The sequence below is a fragment of the Camarhynchus parvulus genome, chromosome 2 (assembly GCF_901933205.1).
Source record: "Camarhynchus parvulus chromosome 2, STF_HiC, whole genome shotgun sequence".
NCBI classification, from domain to species: domain Eukaryota; kingdom Metazoa; phylum Chordata; class Aves; order Passeriformes; family Thraupidae; genus Camarhynchus; species Camarhynchus parvulus.
In genome coordinates this window covers 78,462,140-78,482,187 of record NC_044572.1, presented here as the reverse complement: position 1 = coordinate 78,482,187, position 20,048 = coordinate 78,462,140, and the positions used below count along the sequence as shown (strand labels likewise).

Here is a 20,048-nt window from a genome sequence, read left to right as displayed (position 1 = left end):
CACAAGTTTACAGCCTTCCTCATCTTGGTAATTTCTGCTCACCAAAACACATCCCCTGGCTTCACTTTTCCTAGAGGAGCTCCACTGCCTCCAGTCCCAAAGAGAGGCACCAGGCACTGCCTGGCACTCAGGGCTTGGACTACAGCATACAGTCTCTTTTGAGTTCTGTCTAGGCTGAAACCTCTAATTTGCCAAGGACACTGGTTCTAGGCAGTGCCACAAGCCAATTTTCCTCTGTTGCCAGACAATTCAGGGATTGGACAAGCAATCTGGTTATAAACAGCAAGCTATATAAAATTTACAAGCATGAGAACCTTCATGGCTTAAAGAAATAAGAAATCTGAGAATGACATAGGGTAATCACTAGAAAAGGCTGACATCTGAAAGTTAATGTGAGGCCAGCTGTATTTTCATAGGATTAAGCTGCATTTTCATAGGACTAGTTAAGCAACGCTAACTAGGTGAGGATTAGTTGCATTTTCCACGGGTATCCTATTTGATTTAGGAAATGAAATGACTGAATGAGACTGTGAGACATTCATCTTAAGAAATATTTTTAAAAACTTGTTCATGTGATACATACTAGAATGGAAGACAGTAAAATTTAGTCTGTTAGCTCACAGTAACTTATAAATTTTTGTCTTTTTAAGTCTGAAAAATGGAAACAAATACACTACAAACTCCTGGATGGTGTTCCAATTTCATAAACAGGAAATCATTCCTATCTTAAAGTCCATATAAAAAGGAAAGTTAAAGCCCATATAAAGGAATTTAATTTGGGATTATAGTGAAATATACCAGATATTACTTGGATTTCAGGGGAAAGTAATTATCTGTATGATCACAACAATCAGTATCTTAGCCATGCAGGAGAAAGTTTTCATTTTTGGTATTAAGAAGACCAACCACATTTATCAAAGCAAAATAATATTAACCGAGCATTCTCAACAAGATGGCAGAGGAAAAAAAAATTAGTACTTATTTTATGTTTTTTAAAGTGTTAATCCTGAGTAGTGTACCTCACTGATAAATTTTTTTAAGGCAATATAGGGCTTAAGGGAAGAAAATGAGAAACCAACTTTTTTTTACTGCTATTGTCTCTATTGTTTTCTTAACAGAAAAGAAAACTGGAATTAAATGCCAAAAGCTTTGATTAAATATATTACTATGGAACATTAGGTAGATTCTTGGGAACTCTCATGTTTCATCTTTACCAAGATTTTTGCTACATGAAAAAAGAAAATGGTATGCTCAAGTCTCAGAATTTGTCATTCACTATATTCTTACAAGCATTCTGTCAAGATTAGGATTTATTTTTACTGAGTTTTGGAAGATGAAAGATGACATATAAAAGAAAAATAAATACTTTATAAATCCCTTTGATATATTTCAATATGTTTATATGCTGGGTTTTGACTCTAAAACACACCTGAAACACGTTCTGTTTTTCTGAATTATTCATTCCATGACAGAGAGACAGTAACTACAGCCTGGTTCTTCCGATACTTTGCTTCTAGGAATGTTAACAGACAACCAAGTAACAACATCAATTTAAAAATTACATGTTTTGATGCTGCATTGACTTTATTTCTGGTTCTAAATCCCAACTGTAATAAATTTTAAGAACTATCAAGAGAATTTCTATTTTCTTGAGGATTTCAAGCTCCCTGAATCAACTTTACTCTTTTCTCCTCCTTGGTCTGAAGCTGCACTATGGGCTACCAAGTAGTTAGTGTTTTAAAAATTGAGTTTTCGTTCAATTGCATAAAATATTTCTAATTACAAATTTGTCCCAAAGTAAAATTACCATATTCTTAAAAGTGTAATACGTTAGCTATGTTCCTTAAAAAATTTATTCACTCTTGTATAAACTACCATAAACATTGCTATTTTAAATACTGACCTAGAAGTTTATATAGACGAAAAGGTATTTCATAGCAAAAGGCACAAAAATAGGTCCTACAGTAATAAGGGTGAAGTGTTGAAGAAGAACCCAGTAAAACTTTCAATGCAAATACAGACACTTAGCTGTTCTACCTCAAGGATAGGACTCCAGGTGAGAACTGATGAGCTCATGAACACCATCCCATTTCTTGAAACTGTTGCTGGAGAAGCATTATCAATATTATGAGGCTCAAAGACTATTTTGCAATTTGGCGCCATAGGTATCCGATCACCGTTTGCTAGTGTTAGAGTTCTGTTGTCATCCAAGACAGAATTAAGGTTCTCAATCCAAATAGCATCTACTGGACCATCAAGAACTATCCAGATGTGGTCACCTATAAATGCAACATAATGGACAAAAGCACCTATGGATGATGTGCTAGTTTCTTTCAAGGACCAGTTTCTTATTTCTGCAAACAAATTTTTAACTAATTCTGAATTCATGCACGCAGCTACAATCTCAGCTTTTAACACAATTACCATTTTCATCACTCAGTTTCAGCTGGGTACTTCATTTTGTTACCTATTCCTAATAATTATCCATTCTTCAGTATATAAAGTGCCATCAGCATAAGTCACCAGTTTTAATACTCAAAAAGAGTCTTTTGGATCCAGTCTTCAAGACAGTAAGAAATTAGGTTTATTTCAAGTTACATGAAATGACATAAAGAAGATAACAACTACAGATTTATTTAAACACAATTCATTTGTTTTCAATGAGTTTTATAAATGTAGAAAAAATATATGAAAGGAACACTTGAAAAATCACTCTTTCAAATAGCATGCACACTGTCATAAGTAAAAGAGGTCCATTGGGGAAGATGCTTGTCATTTGTTCTGTTCCTAAACTTGATCTAGCTTCCTTTTAAGTTTTTTCATTGCTTTCCATTCTCCAATAGAAAGGTATTTTAAAGCCTGCTTCTTTTTCCTAGGAGAGTCTGGGTGTGTTTTCCTTGCCTCACCTGGGTACAGAGCAACAGATCCCAGCTGGAAAGAGATCCCACCTTGGCTCCCGGCTGCCCTCCCCTTAGGGAGCAGGCAGCCCCACCGTGCATTTCTAGACAGCTCCTTAGCCAGAGATGATCCTTTTGCCTTCAGAGTCAGTGTTTACTTTGAAGGCCTAGGTGGCTTGGAGCTTTGCTAGCGTTGAACCAAGGAGATATGAAACAGATGATAAACTTTTTATATGAGGGTTTTTATAGCTACAGTTCAGGCATATCAAGCATGAGATAGTCTGGAGTCTGACTCATAAAGAGATATTACAGAACTCTTACAGATTAAATCTGAGGAAGTCATATGGGTGTGCTAATATATATTTCATCTTGAAGGAAAAGATAAAAAAATCAATAGTTAATGCCATGTTACATTCTCAAGGGTGGTACATTTCTAGATTTGAAACAAGCCCACCAAAATTAAATTGAAAAGTATTTTCTATTTTAAAAGTATCTGTATTTCTGAAGAATTCTGTATTTCAGAATTTTTATATTAAATAGTGCAACAAGTGTTAGGATTTTCTTTTACTTTTTCTTCTAAGGCATAATGATAAGATCATATAATAATTTTCAGACACAAAAAAAAAAGGAAGCAATAATCAAGCAAGAATCTGGTAGCATCAAACCCTCAAGGACACTCATTTAGTTAAAATAACAGCCTAAGAATATATGTCAGCATAATTTTAGGCAGAAATTGGCTCCCTAAATAGAATTATCTAGTGCTATTTGAGATGGACTAGGATATGTGAAGGGCTAGCTGTTATGACACAACTGGTTCCTTTTAATATGGCAGCTAGAGAACAGGTAGAAATCCTGACAGCATCAAAAATTTTATCGGACACCACTATTGGGGCTATTGACTTTTACCTTCCACTTTCCTTCCATCTGAGGGCCTAATATACAAAAGAAAGAATTCAGTAAATGCAGTGAAGTAGTATTTGTTACACTACACTGTTTGAACACAAAGCATTTAGAATACAGACTGTAGAAGGGACAGAAATTCTTCCAGCAATTTTCCAATGCTTCCATGTAAGGAAAAAAAAACCCTGTTACCATGCTTTATGAAGTTTGCCTGAAGCTTTTTCTTTTCTAAGGTTTTTTTGTTTTATTTTGAATGGAAGCCTCTTTCATTATACCTGTATTGGGTCTGTCTGAGCTGGAGTTCCTTTCCCCACAGCAGCCCTAAACAGTGCTGTGCTCTGCATTGGTGGCTGGAAAGGTGTTGATAACACACCAGAGTTCTGGGTATTGCTGAGCAGCACTGGCACAGCATCAGCTCTGTCTTTCAATATTCCCCACATCAAGGGGCTGGGGGCGAGCAGGATCCTGGAAAGGGACACAGCCAGGTCAGCTGACCCAAAATATCCAAAGGGAGATTCCATACCATATGACATCTGCTCAAAAAGCTAAGGAAAGGAGGAGGGTGGGGCATCTGTTATTTACAGTGTTTGCTTTCTGGAGCAACCTCTGCGTGTTCTGAAGCCCTGCTTCCTGGGAAGCGGCTGAACATCGCTTGCTGATGCAAAATAGAGAATAAGCCTTCTTTTTCTCTTTGCTTGTGCTCAAGCAAATTTTTGCTTTTACTTTAGTAAACTGCCTTATCGCAACCTGTGAGTTGTTTTCTGTTTATTTTCTCTCCCCTGCCCAGCTGGGCAAAGGAGTTGTAGTGCAACTTGGTGGGGACCTGGAGTCCAGTCAAGGTCAACCCAACCCGATACCTTTCTTTGCTCTTAAAGTTTTTCTCCAGAGGGCTGAAAATATTCCATCTGTCCAATCATTTGTTGCCACATCAAGGCGTCCAAACATTTGTGGAGCAGTTATAGCTTTAGGATTCATCCTCATTTCACGATGAGGCTGTCCACAATCTATGAAGGCAGACCACCAGTTAGTTTTTATATTTCTTTTCAGAGGTAAGAGAACTTTGACAAACTCAAACTCATTACACCCAGATATATGCTTTAATATGCATTCATAATTATAAGAACATCTGTATTTACTTGAAAAACTTCTCTTGCTATACAAAGTTCATTAATTGGAGACATGAAAAAAAGTAAAATGAAGTTCTGAAACTTTTGAATATTCAATTCACATTTCAGAGCTTCATTGGGAAAAGCAGCAAGAAAAATTTATTCAAGGTTTATTTTAATATTTTGAAAGCTTATCAAACAATAGTGCTTTAACACATTTGGTTTGGATACATATTTTTAAAACCAATTAATAAATACCAGACAGATGATTGATTGTTTTGCCCTTCTGTGCACTTGCCTACATCTTAGAACAGATAAAATATACAATATTGGCATATTCTTGTGAATTCTCTTACACAGACAAATTCTAACTAGCCATACCACGACCATCTAACCTTTATTTTTATCTCTTTAGCAACAGCTTAAAAGCTACAATGCTAGACATCTCTAAAAAACCCAATATTAAAACATACCCAAGAGCCAGTAGTAAGATGTTGAAAGAAAGAGCTGAAAAAATTACTTATTTTAAAATAACTTCATTATAATCAGATTTCACTAACATGAAAGATAGAAGCCTGACAGATCACGCATTTTAGCGTTTCATGAGGTTGTGTGAGAAGATCAGCTTTGAAAAAAGTAGTGAGGTGACTTTATCTTGGCTGTAGTTCACATCTCAGTGCTAGGAAAAAAAGATAGGAAGACTATGCAATGCAACTTTGTTCTTTCTGGTTGTTTTCCTAAATGGAACAATCATTTCCCTTGCAATGTAGAGCTTACAGTGTTTCTTAACCACAGCACATCACTGCATGTGTGAGACTTGCTGAACTATTTTTGTACTATTTTTTACCGAAGTTATTCACTTCGAGAAAATCATATAAGCAACTTGTGAAATGGGGTAACACAAGCTTACCTCAAAAGATATGTTTTTCTCCCCAAGCTATGGCCTTTTTTTTTAATAAGATTGAGCAGACATTCTTCAACTGATATTTTTGTTTAGAAATACAAATGACAAAAAAAAAACCCTCACACAGTCTTCAAGCCTCCAGCCAGGACACAAAATTAACAACCTTGAAGACTTTTTCACTGTCTAAACCAGGAACTTATGGTTATAAAACCAGTTATTTTATATTGCAAAGACCCTGTCTTATGCATTGTGTTCAAAAAGACATAAATTCTTCTGATTAGCAAAAGGTTCCAGCATTACCTCAGCAAAACCCAGGAGATGCTTTAATCTGAGCTGCCTGCCTAGACTGTATTCCTCCTTCTTAATCCATCTAGAATAAGAACTTCTGATAAAAGTATGATAATATGGACAAAAGAACATGAAGCATATGGTTTTGAATATCAGATATTTTTAAGCTACTTTAATAATTAGTGTCTCAACATACAAACTCATTCTTCCAGTAATATATTCTCACAGTGTACCAATTGAGCCTTTCTGAGAAGAAACAAAGGGGCTTAAAGTTTACAGTGTAACAGTTCAGTAACAGTTTACAATATAAGTACTAACATCACCTGTCATTGCTTTCATTAAGGTGTGGATGCAGGTAGTTTTTCCTGCACCACTAGGTCCTAGGGTCATCAATCCATGCCTTACTCTCTGGGTTTCAAAAAGCTGGATAACTTTCAGTTTCCAAGGAGGATGACAAACAAGGCCAGATTCCTCCACCTAAGAGACAGTGACAGAAAACTAAATTATTATTATTTTAGAGCACAAAATATATTTTGATGCCTTTAGATATAGATAGATAAATAGATAGATACAGATATATCCTCAACAGATTACTACACTCTTTGTAAAGGCTTTGTGTATATTAAAAAAAAACTGTTGGAAAAAGGAGAGATATTTGGTATTCAAATACATATTCAGAAAAATAAGGTAAACCAGCCTCTACGTACATTATAATCCATCTATTAGAAATACCTGTAATATATCTATAATATATATATACATTATATTCTTAAATTGGCCCTACTGAAGTATTACAAACATCTAACGGAAAATTAAATAAAAGAAATGTAATTTTAAGTAAATCTTTTCTCAAATTAATATTCTAATTGTCAGGACTCTAGATAAATAATAAATCCTGGGTTACATAAGGCAAGCTCCTATACATGGATTTTTCAAATTAGACTCCAGTAACCATGAGTCAAGAAAACCACAGGACACTATAATCCCAATTCAGTGACCTGAAGAATAAGCTTAATAATACTGTGCCAGTGGTAAAGATTTGTAGAAAAGCTTAAATAATAAAATATAGTATTGCCAGCTGGATAGACTACACAAGAAGAATTTTCTTAGATGTCACTTCATGACAATTATACCAGAGCACCACAAATCATGAGACACATCACCTGTTTGTCAATGGCTGCCTCAAGTTCAGGATAGCCTGCTTTATCAAGCTGGATATCTGGAAACAGATCTTCAATTAAACTCAGAAATAAGGGTTCGTCTTCGTCAATCTAGTGAAAATCAGGGAAAACAAAAATCTACACAGATTAAAACCGGCTCTATTTATTTTATCAACTTTAGAAAGAACAATACCTAAGTCCTGAAGGCCTAAAGAAATGCTTGAGAACCTAAGAAACCATCTATATAATCCTCTAGGTGCTAAACATTAGAAGGACGCAGCAGAAGGAGATCATGTGATGCTTCCATTTGTCAAAATGAATCACTAACATGCAGACTGACTTTCTTATAATAGATTTTAGCAAATACATGTAGAAAATTGTCTATTTTATTTAGTGTAAAAAAAAAAAAGATTATCTATCACAGCAACAGAAGAAGGTTGTTAGCTATTTAGAGAGGTGAAATGGTACTCATTACTATGAATAACAGATTCTTTCAAAAGCGTGACTAAATACTTAAGCACAAAGTTTCTAAAGAAGTTACTGCATAGACATCTACTTACTTCTAACATTAGCAAGGAAAAAATTGTGAACGATTCAAGGTTAAGCCTGGGTAGAAAGTCAAGCAACAGAAAGCTCACTCCCTCCTCAGTCCCACACAAGGCACTAACAGAAATTTATCTCCCTCCCAGCTAAAATGTTCCACTCAGAGAATGAAACATTTCCAAGCTAGCTTCAGTTTAAAGGTCACATACAATCTTCTAGAGATCACGTAGCTCCAAAGTGCAGTTTAAATTATTTATCAGGTCCTCAGAACCTACCAGTTTAGACAGGTTCATATCTCTCAGAACACGCATGACAATGGTAGATTCAGTATCTGTGGGATTTGCTCTTTTTGCTGCTCCCAGCGTACGCAGCACTGACAATATATTCCGCAAGCCAAAATCATAATGCACCTAGAAGATAGGTGAAGTTTGGGAAGATTTTCCCCAAGTTAATAGGCATGAAACAGTTCTTATTTGCTATTTAAGACATGGATGAATATATAGGAGAAGTGGTACATGCATTTCAAATGCCTCCAAACACCCATTAACTATTCTTTGGCTGTCTGACTATGGGTAAATTCACTTTTCAAATCTGCTACCATCTATTAAAATCTAAGGTGTGACAGAAAAAATGTCATCATAAGTCATTGAATCAAGACAGGGTTCCCAAGGACTATTGAGAAATACCTTATCAGTATTATTTTGAATTCTCTGCGGCCTTTGGAAAGTGAGAAATATCTGTACAAGCACAGGTAGCACAAACCAAATGCCTCTCAAGCCACTCTGTAGGACCAACAAAGGCTACAATAAAGCTTTTAGTTGCCTCATCCATCACCATTCACTAAAGCTAAAACTTAATAATAAGCAGTGCTCTGCATGAAAGCCCCATCCTTGTACGAACAACCTGCAGCAGGAGTTAATCCAGGACAGCAGAGGGCTGCAAGTGTCTCTTAGCTTATTTAGTGAGCATGAACCTTTCCTTATTCTTCACACAAATATTTTGTGACTTCATAGATAGTTTTTCCCTAAAATAATCAGGTTGCATCATATGAATGTAATCACCTGCTTTGACAGCTGTTCTTCACACAGCTTGTAGAGTGTAAAGAATTTCCTTGCCAACAGAACATTATCAATGAAACCGCAACTGGCCAATTTAACACGAATTATGATCTGACGATCAGGAACCATCATAGCTACTGAACGGAAATTAATCTTCAAGTTTTCAGGAAGTTCTTGCCGTCCAGCATATCCTGGATTCTAGAGAGGAAAAGCAGGTGTTGAAGTTGAGTATACCTTGCACAAAGAGAAGAATCAGCAAAGGAATATGCCATCTTGGTAGTAAAAATAATTCACTGGCTTTAAGTCAAACGTCAAAATTAATTGCCACACAGACTTACCACCCTATTTCTACAGAATTTTTGCCTCTTTTATACCCATGAAATATGAAAAACTCCACCTAAGCATTTCAAATCTGAGTTTGTCTTATAGGTCTTATCTTTACTGGCTACTCCTACCCATATCTTTATGGTAATTTTTCTGTAATTGTAGCAAAAAATCATACTTTGGGAGCCAGAATTTGGCATGTAGAAGCAAGCTGAAATTGGGATTACTTATATTTATGGTGCTGCCTGCAGTTTTTAGTTGCATGTGCTTGATGTTATTGAAACAAGACCCTGTAAACTGTGCTTGTAGCAATGCTCAATGTTCTCAAATTATCAGTGAGTTAGTTCTAAGAACTGAATGATGTAAGAGTTAGCAAGTACACTTCACATACCAAGTTAGACTTGATTATTGTACAATCATCACTGGTATATTAGAAACTTACTGAATACTTACCATAGTAAGAAAGATGCCAAATTCTGGGTTCATTTCTACATTGTCTCCATCAGTAAAAACAAACCTTTTTTTACGTTTCTTCTTACATGTCAACACGATTGCTATTTGCTGTGCAGCTACTGATAGCACGGGTAAATCAATACGATTGAATTCATCAAAGCAACCCCAGGAGCCAGACTGAGCCAGACCTTCAAAGAGAAAAGCAACTAAGCATATAACCATTATGTTTTTAAACCTTTTTTGGTGCAATTCACAAGCCAAAAATTATGTTAATCTATCTCGGGGTGGGGGCAGGGGGGGAAGGGATGGAAGTGTTTATTTTTGAGGGTTGGGAAAAGAACAAAGAGAAGAATTTTAATTCATTTTCAAGTAAGAAAATAAAACCCCACAAAGTCCTTAAGATTTTCTAGCATATTATGTTCTTTGATTTTTTTCTCTTTTTCTTATGTCTTGAATGTTTTTCTGTCCCTCTTTACCCTCTAAAGAAAAATTCCCCCAGTAATTCTATGAAAATGCATCAGGTTGTCAACAGCTTATTGGACATATTAAAATGAACAATACAGTTGCATCAAGAAGCTGGAGGTCAGTCTATTCCAGAACTTTATTTTTCCTTGGATTTTGTGGGAAAAATGAACAAAATCATAGATATAGTCACTTGCAACAATACAATAGTCAAGAACTTTCATTTGGTCTCTAATTTGACATCTGCTATGACTAACAGGTATAAATTTCAGATGCTTAAAAAATGTCATCTGCACCTAACTCCAGTGAGCTCTGCAAGTTGTTTTTAGCATATCTAAAACTACCCATGCATTTCGTTTTACTGATAGAAACTTCAATATTTGAATGAGACAAAACACCGAAATCAAAACTCAGCACATCCCACCAGTTCAGCAATAAATTTCATAGCATTTTGTCTTCACAGCAGCAGTTCTCCTTGTGACTTTAAGTCATTTTAAGTGACCTTATCTATCCTTTCATAAATTATGTCATGTTTTCATAGCATTTTTATTTACTGAAGACAGTATTGCAACTGTAATTTATACACATAAAAAGATATTAATTACTTGCATTTATTAAAAGGCTGAAGCCATCTGCCTGTTATGTTTCAATCTTGTTTCATGGAGATGTCCTCTTATCCTTTGAAACTTTCATGTAGTTCCTAAAATATCTCAGAATATAAAGGACTGACTTATAAAGGACTTATGAGGATCAACAAGTAGAACTGCTGACTCCACAAAGGTGTATCTAAAATTTAAACCATATATATAAGATCATTTTCTAATTACTATTTGGACACTAACAGGCTTGAGACCTAAATTGCTTCCTTGGAGAGCTTGTTCCAGTGCTTGACCACACTCTCAGTGAATACCTAGCTTGAATCTCACCCCATGCAGCTTCAAGTCGTTCCCCCATATCCTATTATCAGACACCAGAGAGATCAGCACCTCCATCTCCACTGACCCTCACAAGGAAGTTATCAACAGCAATAGGGCACCCCCCTCAGTCTCTCAAAGCAAAATAAACATAGTATACTCTGCTGTTCCTCTTAAGTCATGTCCTCTAGCTCTTTCACCATCTTTTTTGCTGTCATTTGGATACATTCCAGTATTTTTATATGTTGTTGTATTGCTGACTCCAGAACTTCAGAGTACTTGAGATAAGGCCACTCCAAAGCTGAGTACAGTGGAGCAATAACTTTCTCTGCCCAGTTAGTTATACTGTGATTTGTGCACCCCAGAAAACAATTGACTGTTTGGCCAACAGCTTACCTTTGGTCCACATCTTACCTTTGAAGATCCTCCCAAGTCCTCGGAAATCCATCTGGTCTGAACAGTTGAAGACCACTACATATTTTCCAAGGCACCGTCCCATATCTTTCACGGTTTCAGTTTTTCCAGTTCCTGCAGGTCCCACAGGTGCTCCACCCATGTTCATGCCCAAAGCTTGAGCCAGAGTGATGTAACATCTAAAAGGCAACAATCAGTCAGGCTGCAGCAGACAGATTTCTGTACAGTTCTAGAGGAACTTACACAAGGTCTGATTTAAAGGAGAAAAGGGAAGTACTGAAACTTTATTCCACTAATTACAATTTGGATCAGTACAGACAAAATCCCTTCACTCGGTTTCTGACGCAGGGAATATTAACGTTCATTTCATCACACATAAAGTGAAAGAACAGATAATCCTCAATTATCAGCAACCTGAAAGATCACAAGAAAGGAAGAAAGCAGATACAGAGAAGCTGCCTAATCTTAGTTTTAATAGCTTGGATACTGAGTTATTTTGTCCGGAGTAGCTTTGAAACACAGTATACTGTGGAGTACAATAATGAAAGATATCTAACCTTTCCTTTCTTTTCCATCTTTGAAATTTGATCACACAGTGCATCCCATTTTCATAAATGAAACATCTGTGCATAATGCAGCAAAACACCAGCTAATAATTATATATCAAAACTAGCTTTAGCATGTTTTGTATGGAATAGCTAAAAAAAAAACGACAACCAACCAAACAATGCCTTTATTTTACCAATGGTAGGTTGGCATTCTTTGTGCTATTTGAGTTAGATAGGTAGATCTCTCTGTTAATAGGATTGGAATTCTTTCAACATCCTTTTTGATCAAAGATCTCCAAACTACTGCAGCTGAATAAAAATTGCTTTTCCTGTCTATTCTTTCTTAGCTCTTTTCATTAGCTTGTCTGTAAACACCTACTTTTGTCCTGTATCTCTACATATTTTATCTGTTGGATATATCAGATCCTCAGGTATGTTGGCTTCATGTACATAAGAATGAAGGTCACTTACATTATGTATATAGGGACCAGTGCAAGTATGTGGGAGAAAATAAGTCAGACATTATTCACATTAAAAGGCACAGAAACAAAAAATATTTAAGCATTCCATATGAAAGTACTGACTTTGACAAGACTGTGAAGGATAAACTCTGCAGAGATCAATGTGCATCCAACAGGAATGACAAAATTGCTCTTGTAAAAGCTGAGGTTTGGCAGCAAAGAATAAAGGAATAAAATTAGTCTTTTTCACCTGTCTGTAAGAGGTGTTATGACAAGCCTGTCAGTACAGCCCAAGAATTCATTCTGGTATGTGAAGCTCACATCAGTGATCTTAATCACCATTTTATCAGAGTCTTCATTAAAATAAAATCTACATTGTTTCAGCCACTCAAAGTCCGTAGGGCTCTTGATACGCATGCAGCACTAAGAGAGGGAAGACAAGGCTGTGGCATTCATGGTTAACATTTACTTTCACATTTATATTATGCCATCTAAGTACGAGATTCAAAGGCAGTGCTGCAAACATAGTAAAATATAGTGGATAGTGGAGAATCTATCTGGATTTTTACCACAAAAATTGTAATGTATTATTGTTCAATTGCATATTTAGGCAGAGGAACTTCAGACTTTAGACAAGTGTGTCAAAAGTCTAAACACAAATTAACAGTCCATAAGCCTCAAACAAGAGTAGTTTCAGTTTAACCTTAAAATTGCCATTCCTTTTAGTCCTTTCTACCACTCTACTTTTACATGAGTAAGAAGTACATTATGTAATATTTGATTTCACAAACTGCCATGAGAATTGTATGAAACCACATGCATGTTGGGAAAAAAGATATTTCATGGCAGTGTCATGGTGCTGATTCTATCTAAGGAATGCAACAGAACTAAGTCACAGTTGCTCTATTGAATATTAAAACAGAATTTTAAAAAATCATTTAGTTTGTATCTAAAAATTACACTTTACATAAAATGATTATACTAGAAACAAATGATTCTACAATTAAAAGATAAATGCCTGCCTATTAATAATGGACCAAAATTAAGTAATTCTTTTCTTGGACAGCTTAATTTCAGAATCAGGTCCAGGACTTCCCATAGGTAAAAGGGCATGCTACTTTAAGTTTGACCAAACTAAATGCTTTCATTTTCCTTATTTTACCATCCTGTGTCAGCATGAGAAGGTGTAAAGTGAATAAAAAAATCCCTAAGTAATAATTATGTATGTTATTGAAACTAGAACAGAGAGAATACCAGATTCAATCTTTTTCCTGCACTATAGCTCTATATTCATTTTATTTACTTGTAGAAATTCATTATGCAGTCCAGAAAAAGGAAAATTACTTGCAACAAAATGTATGAGGAAAAAGAAGTCCCTAACTGATCATGCTACAAAGGCACTATTAACTTTAGTGGACCAACATGAAACATAAAACTCTGCTACTGCTTGGGGAGAGGAAAACCCACTGAATTACTTAAAAGTAATTAAGTCTTGGTTGAAGCAGCATCTGCACTTTTATAATATTTCAGGACACATAATCATTAGAGTAATGAAATTAAATGTTTATCTTATGAGGCAGGAGTTCATAGGTATCATAGTATTTTCTTATCATTTCACATTGTACTATGTGGAAAACTCCTTGTAATTAATTGTTAATTTTTTAATACTTACAAGACCATCAAAAATGTCTCTCTGATGCACATGAATAGTGATTAATGTCTCATATTTAACTCGCTCAAATGGACTAAGGTCTTTTGTTGTCATATCTATCAACATGTTCAGAAGATCCAGGAAAAACTGGTTTGTCTTACGCATAACTTTTTTATCCTGCTTGGCAAGAGTCAAAGCCTCTTCTGAGTCTCTTGTCCAAATCATTTGGATCCCCAATAACCCAACCTTAGGAAACACAGAAGTATATGCTTCATAATCTTTTCTCTTTCACCTAAAATGTACATTCACAGACACAGAAAAACTAAAGAAATTTTTCTCCTACTATATGTATAAAATTACTTTCCATGCATTCATACAGAGTGTGTCCAGCTGCCTTCATAAATGCATAGTTAAGCCTGTACTCTAGTCTTGTAGATACTGCCTACAATGCATTGCTTAGAGAACTGCTCAGTATAAATTACAGTATATATAAAAATACCGTATGTAACAAATACACTTTATATAAATAATAACTAGCCAGTGAATAATTACTGCTTCAATTTGAAATATTTCAAATTGAATTATGTGAATGAATTCACAAAGTCTTTATTCCATCTCCAAAATTCCTGATCACAAGGGAAGCTTCTACTAAAAATAATTTCCTCTCAACAACACCTTCAGTTTCAAATTTTTAGCAATACATAGCATTATCCTGAATATATGAGCAAACATACAATTTTAGTACTTTTCCTCCAGCAGCCAAGTATTAAGCTTGTAGAAAATAGCGTTAACTTCATTATGTTAACTCATTGCATTCAGCTTCCTTTTTAAATGAGAACTTTAGGGTAAATGATCTTCTTTTGGGTTCAGCTATGTGAAGCTGAAACTTAAAAGACTGAGATGATTCAAATAAAATTAAATGCTAGTTTTTTATTTAACACTGGCTGCAACTTTGAATGCAAAGACAAGAAGAAAACTTGATAATTATCTGGGAATATTTTTTAATTATTTTATTTATATAATTATTTTAATTTTTAAATAATTATAATAATATGTAGTTAATCATTATACTAATTTAATAATTATATTACCTGGGCTGGATAAGTAGAAAGAAATTCAGTCATCTCGAAACTTGTTTCCTGGATGTCCATAGCTGCCTGGCGAATAACTTGATGCAGTGATAGCTGGGATTCCTTCAACAGAGAGCTGAGCCAAACCTCCACATTACCTTCAGCCATTACAGGTCTAGTCAGCTCCACAGTCTCACCCTCTCGTGAACTAATTGACAATATACGATCATATACCTAGTAAAAGAAAAAAGATCTTGTGTTTATAGATTTATTTATCTTTACAATAATTCATATTTTCCTGCAATCACTCTATTACACTGATTTAAGTAACTAATAAATTATATCAACTTGGTCAATGAAATGTAAAGACTATTAAATCATTATTTTGCTATGCAGAAAGGCTTTAAACAAAACACTGTCATGAACAAGGAGACAAAACCTAATATATTGACAATTCCTGAATCTCACTAAAGTTTCAGTGGCAATCCTGTGCCATGTGCTCTAGAATGACTCTGCTTGAGCAGAGGCTGGACCAGACCACCCATTGTGGTCCCTTCCAAGCTAACCCATTTTGTGATTCTGTAACAATATCCACTTTCCAGTCACAATAAAGAAAGCCTTCCCCCATTATTGGTGGGTCAACGCCCTAACAATATTTACAACCTTAGAATCAAAAATAATGAAAACAGAAAAGTTAAGGAACATGGACAATCAAAGGAATTTCAAAAGCATGGGGAGGTAATTAGTTTTTAAGAAAATGCATACATAAGGAGAAAATGTTGCTATGGGTTCTTGTAAAAGGTGTAAGAAAAGTGTTCTTAAAACACTGTGTGTGAAGGCACAGTAAGCGCAGGTCAGAAACAGGCGAGATAGTATATACGCTTTTTCTTACAATCAAAACATGAATGGAGAAATACAAATACAGGCAATGTAAAGATACAAATAAGCTTGTAAAGACTCAAAAGCTTATTTGAGAGGAAGCCACAGAAAAAAGTTCAGTACATGGGTGGATTTTTCTGAAATTTAAGCACTGCTGTAAATTTTTGTTACATGAAGTTTTACTACATCATAAATGAGGATATGAAACAAATCTTAAATGAAGAAAGCCTCCTCAGCATCAAATAGTTGGTGAATAAAGTAAAACAGCAGAATGCCTTATGCAACCAAGTAGCTCTCTAATTTAGCAAGTATGACACATTGTTAATGTGAAGGAATGTAACACTGAGGTGCGTGCAGCACATACCCTTTCATGGAACCTGATGGTTTTAATGTTGTCAAACACGTTCAGCAGATGTGCCTGTATATTGTGAGAGTTGGATGCCTGGCCAAGAATTTCTAAGAGAGCAGGATCTGACACAAAGAAGAATCGTGGAAATAGCAAGCGCTTTTTCTCCAGGTACCTGCATTTTTAAAAAATTGATAGAGAAGCCAGGAGGGGGTAGATGGTAAGTGATTTGGGTTGATTTCTACATCCTTTCCTCTTTAAAAGTGGTATTTCTCACAATTTATTATACAATTGTTAGCTGTAACAATGACAATTTTTATCCATCATACATTCATGTTAAGCATCTGCTTTAAAGCTACTCTCTTATTATCAGAAATCATTTCATGCAAAACTTTTATTATTTGCTATAATCTAAACACCAGTAAAAAGAAAAGAAACTAAACTGAAATAAAATATTTTTACATTAACTCTTTTACTTGCTATTTATATTTCTCAAGCTGAATGTCTCCCAGATCTGTGAAAGGTGTGAATGGGACACACAAATCTAGATCGCCTTCAGGATTGAAACTAGGCTGAAACCAGCTTTGGTTTCAACAGAGATAGACAGTGGGTGACACCTTAGCCACAAATCAAATACTTATCCATGAGTTAGTTTCTTTGGAGATGTTTTATTATCCTGAACTTGTTTGCTCAGTTCAACTGCATTCACAGTAGAATAAGAACAAGATCTTTTCAAAGTTCATGGGACAGTACTTGAGCAATTGGTCTTTCCCCAGTTACACAATGCACAACCATCTGGCCAAGAACATGGTCTCATAGTAATCTTACCCTGTGAGTGATTTCTGACAGATTTCAAGCTGCTCCAGTAAGTGTGGCAATAACTGTCCCATTATTTCATCTCCAACACAGCACTGAACAACATTGGGCATTTCATGAGCTCGGGTCATGATCCTTACCCAGGATTTATCAATGTTAGAGAAACGCTTTGCTTCCTGTTGAAACATGACAGTGAATGTGGAATGGAAGAAATGGAGGAAGGAAGAGAGAAGAGGGAAAAGGCACCTGCTTCCAGAACCAGCACCCAGTAATCTCAACAGCAATCTTCTGACTAGTAATCACATGTCTTCTAGAAATATTTCAGCTTAGACACAATTCTTTCAGGTTACACAATAGAGCTTATTTTATACTTGGCTGTCAAGCCTGCTATGTGCTTTCTCTTACATTTCTAGAGAAAAAGACAGAAAACTCATTATACTTGAATTGGAGCATCAAAGCTGAAGATTTTTTTTTTCTAAAACTAAAGTTCATTTTTAATTTGAAAAGCCATGCAGGAAAGTTTAAGATAAGGATTCCTAGGTACTACTATGCTAGTGGTAGATACTACTACAGAAGGCTACTACTAGGCACAACGTTTAAATACATATTAGTTAACAGCTTTGCAATCTAGAAACCAAAAGATCAAACAGATCACATGATTTTCTTATACTTTCTCACACCATGTCTTCCATTAGCACTGTTTACCTAATTTCCTAGCAAGATCAGTTTTGTTAAATACTAAAAGAAATTAAATTTATGTTACTGCATCAATGACATCACAGTACAGTTTTATTCTTAAAATGTTGATAAGAAAACTGAAAAAAGGCATGGCTAGAAACCTTTGGAAGCTGCCTTGCTATATCACCAGCAATAAAAACAGCTTCTAAATAAATCCACAAGTTCTGCACAGTCAGCCAGTTCTCAATTATATCCGTTGTGTTGGAAAGATAGTGCACCCACTTCTGAATCTGTGTCTTGAATGGTGTATTGTATCTACAATTAAAAAAAAAAGAGAGAGGCATTTCTTTATTTCAAGAAAAAAATAAGAATCTTGAAAAGCAGCATACAGGTCACTGGATGAGAACTAGTTTTTATGCTTAAAATTTTTCAATTGAAAGTATAAAAACTTAATTCAGCTAGTTGGCAGCTCTAAATCAAATCAGCTCCAACTTGCTACTGTGTACACCAGGTGCATAGCACAGCGCTGATCCAACAGGAATAGGGTGGGACTTCAATTTCACTCTAAGATAAAGGGGCTACTCAACATCCTGAAAGCTGTAAACTCAGAATTCCTGAACTCTCCTAAACTCCTGCTTTTGAGCATCTGCCTGATGATCAGGTTCTGTGCTCCTTATTTATCTGTGTCATTTGGCATGTGAAACCAAACAAACTGAAGCTCACTTCAATTGAGATTTTCAGCACCTTTGGCATGAGGCAACAACCTATCACAGGGGCAGAGCAGCAGTGCCTCTCACACCCATAGTATGCCTGCCATAGCCAGGCAGTGTTCTCTCTTATGTCCTCACTTTTAATAAAAGTGCCTTTTATTAACATCTTTATCTCTCCCCCCATTTCCTTGCCCCCTTTCCTGTTACCTGTTACTCATGAGAGAACCAAGAATCATCAAGCTGTCCTCCAGGGTAGCAATTGTTTCTGATGTGCTGTCACCTCTTAAAAGAAGCTCCCCACGAGTTTTAAAGTTTGCAAAGTTAAGCATCTTGTTATCCCATTCAGCTATCACTTGTTTTAACTTCTGCTCAATGTCTCTCTCCTTCACAGCACAGGTGCAGATATCCTTTTAAATAAACAGGATATCAAAACAAGATATGAATCCTTCAAGTCCCTGGTATATGAACCTAGCTCTTATTTCCTTTAACACTAGGTAACATTAGGCTCATGAGCAACTATTTAGTGGAAAGGTCTACAGATATACAAACAATATAGCTAATAATCTGTATACCACATCACAATGTCACAAAGCAAGGTACCCTTATAAATGGCATGACTTATAAAAAAAGAAGTTGACACCATGATATATTTGCGTCATAATTTCATACAAAAACCTGAAGCGATAGTCCATGTCTCTGTTCTTTCTACAAAAATATTTTCATTTCCTTCTTGCTTCTGATACTCCTATACTGTACAAGCAGATTGTTGGTTCCATGTTTCCATATTTCTTCCCTCACAATACCTCTATTTCCTCTTTATATCTTAATAGTGGAGCTTCCATTATATTCCTCAGTTTGAATGTTTCACTCTCCACATCAAGTCTGTGTTCAGTGAGATCCATAATCTGCTTCCAGTGCCGAGGCATCATTGCTTTACTTGACATGTGCTCAAGCAATGGGCAACATTCACTGAAGTCCTCTATGGTCTTCTTTAGGTCAAGGAAAGGCTGCCATTCCTTTACAGCACGAGGGAGTTTACGGCATCTACATGGAGATAAAGCAAGCCTTTTCAGAAAGTTTCAAATACTCTTTCTTTAAAGCCACAGTATATGGTTTCAACAGCAGAACATATACCTTCCAAACTCAAGTTACCTTTAATTTGGAGATTCAGTATGTGTTTCTCCATGTGAGAAAATCTGTTTCCAGTCTATTTCAATAACTGATAGCTAGGAAGAGAGCTACAGCCTCCCCTTAAGGAGTGTAGCTGCATAATTTTAATAACTCTGTGCAAGCGATCTTCAAAATCAGTTGAAATGTTCTAAATTTTGATTTCATCTTTTGGTGAGACTGATGATATGCACTGCTCTGAGCTCTAGAAAATCCTGTCACCCAGGGTTTAATTCTTTAAATTTTTTGATTCCTGGTTTAATGAAAAGTTCAGCTTCTACGTGTATGCAATACAACCC

At 35.7% G+C, this 20,048-nt stretch overlaps 1 protein-coding gene across 1 annotated transcript in view; it reads right to left on the bottom strand.

The window, feature by feature from the left end:
* DNAH5 (dynein axonemal heavy chain 5) overlaps positions 1 to 20,048 on the bottom strand; it is a 115,872-nt gene that overhangs the window by 52,943 nt on the left and 42,881 nt on the right. Inside the window, 16 exon segments of the mRNA XM_030971030.1 lie at positions 2,038 to 2,279; positions 4,655 to 4,801; positions 6,419 to 6,572; positions 7,259 to 7,366; positions 8,074 to 8,208; positions 8,860 to 9,054; positions 9,634 to 9,821; positions 11,424 to 11,602; positions 12,683 to 12,855; positions 14,105 to 14,329; positions 15,175 to 15,387; positions 16,397 to 16,553; positions 17,207 to 17,370; positions 18,034 to 18,187; positions 18,790 to 18,989; positions 19,386 to 19,626. Of these exon segments, the coding sequence (XP_030826890.1) occupies positions 2,038 to 2,279; positions 4,655 to 4,801; positions 6,419 to 6,572; positions 7,259 to 7,366; positions 8,074 to 8,208; positions 8,860 to 9,054; positions 9,634 to 9,821; positions 11,424 to 11,602; positions 12,683 to 12,855; positions 14,105 to 14,329; positions 15,175 to 15,387; positions 16,397 to 16,553; positions 17,207 to 17,370; positions 18,034 to 18,187; positions 18,790 to 18,989; positions 19,386 to 19,626 (2,875 nt within the window).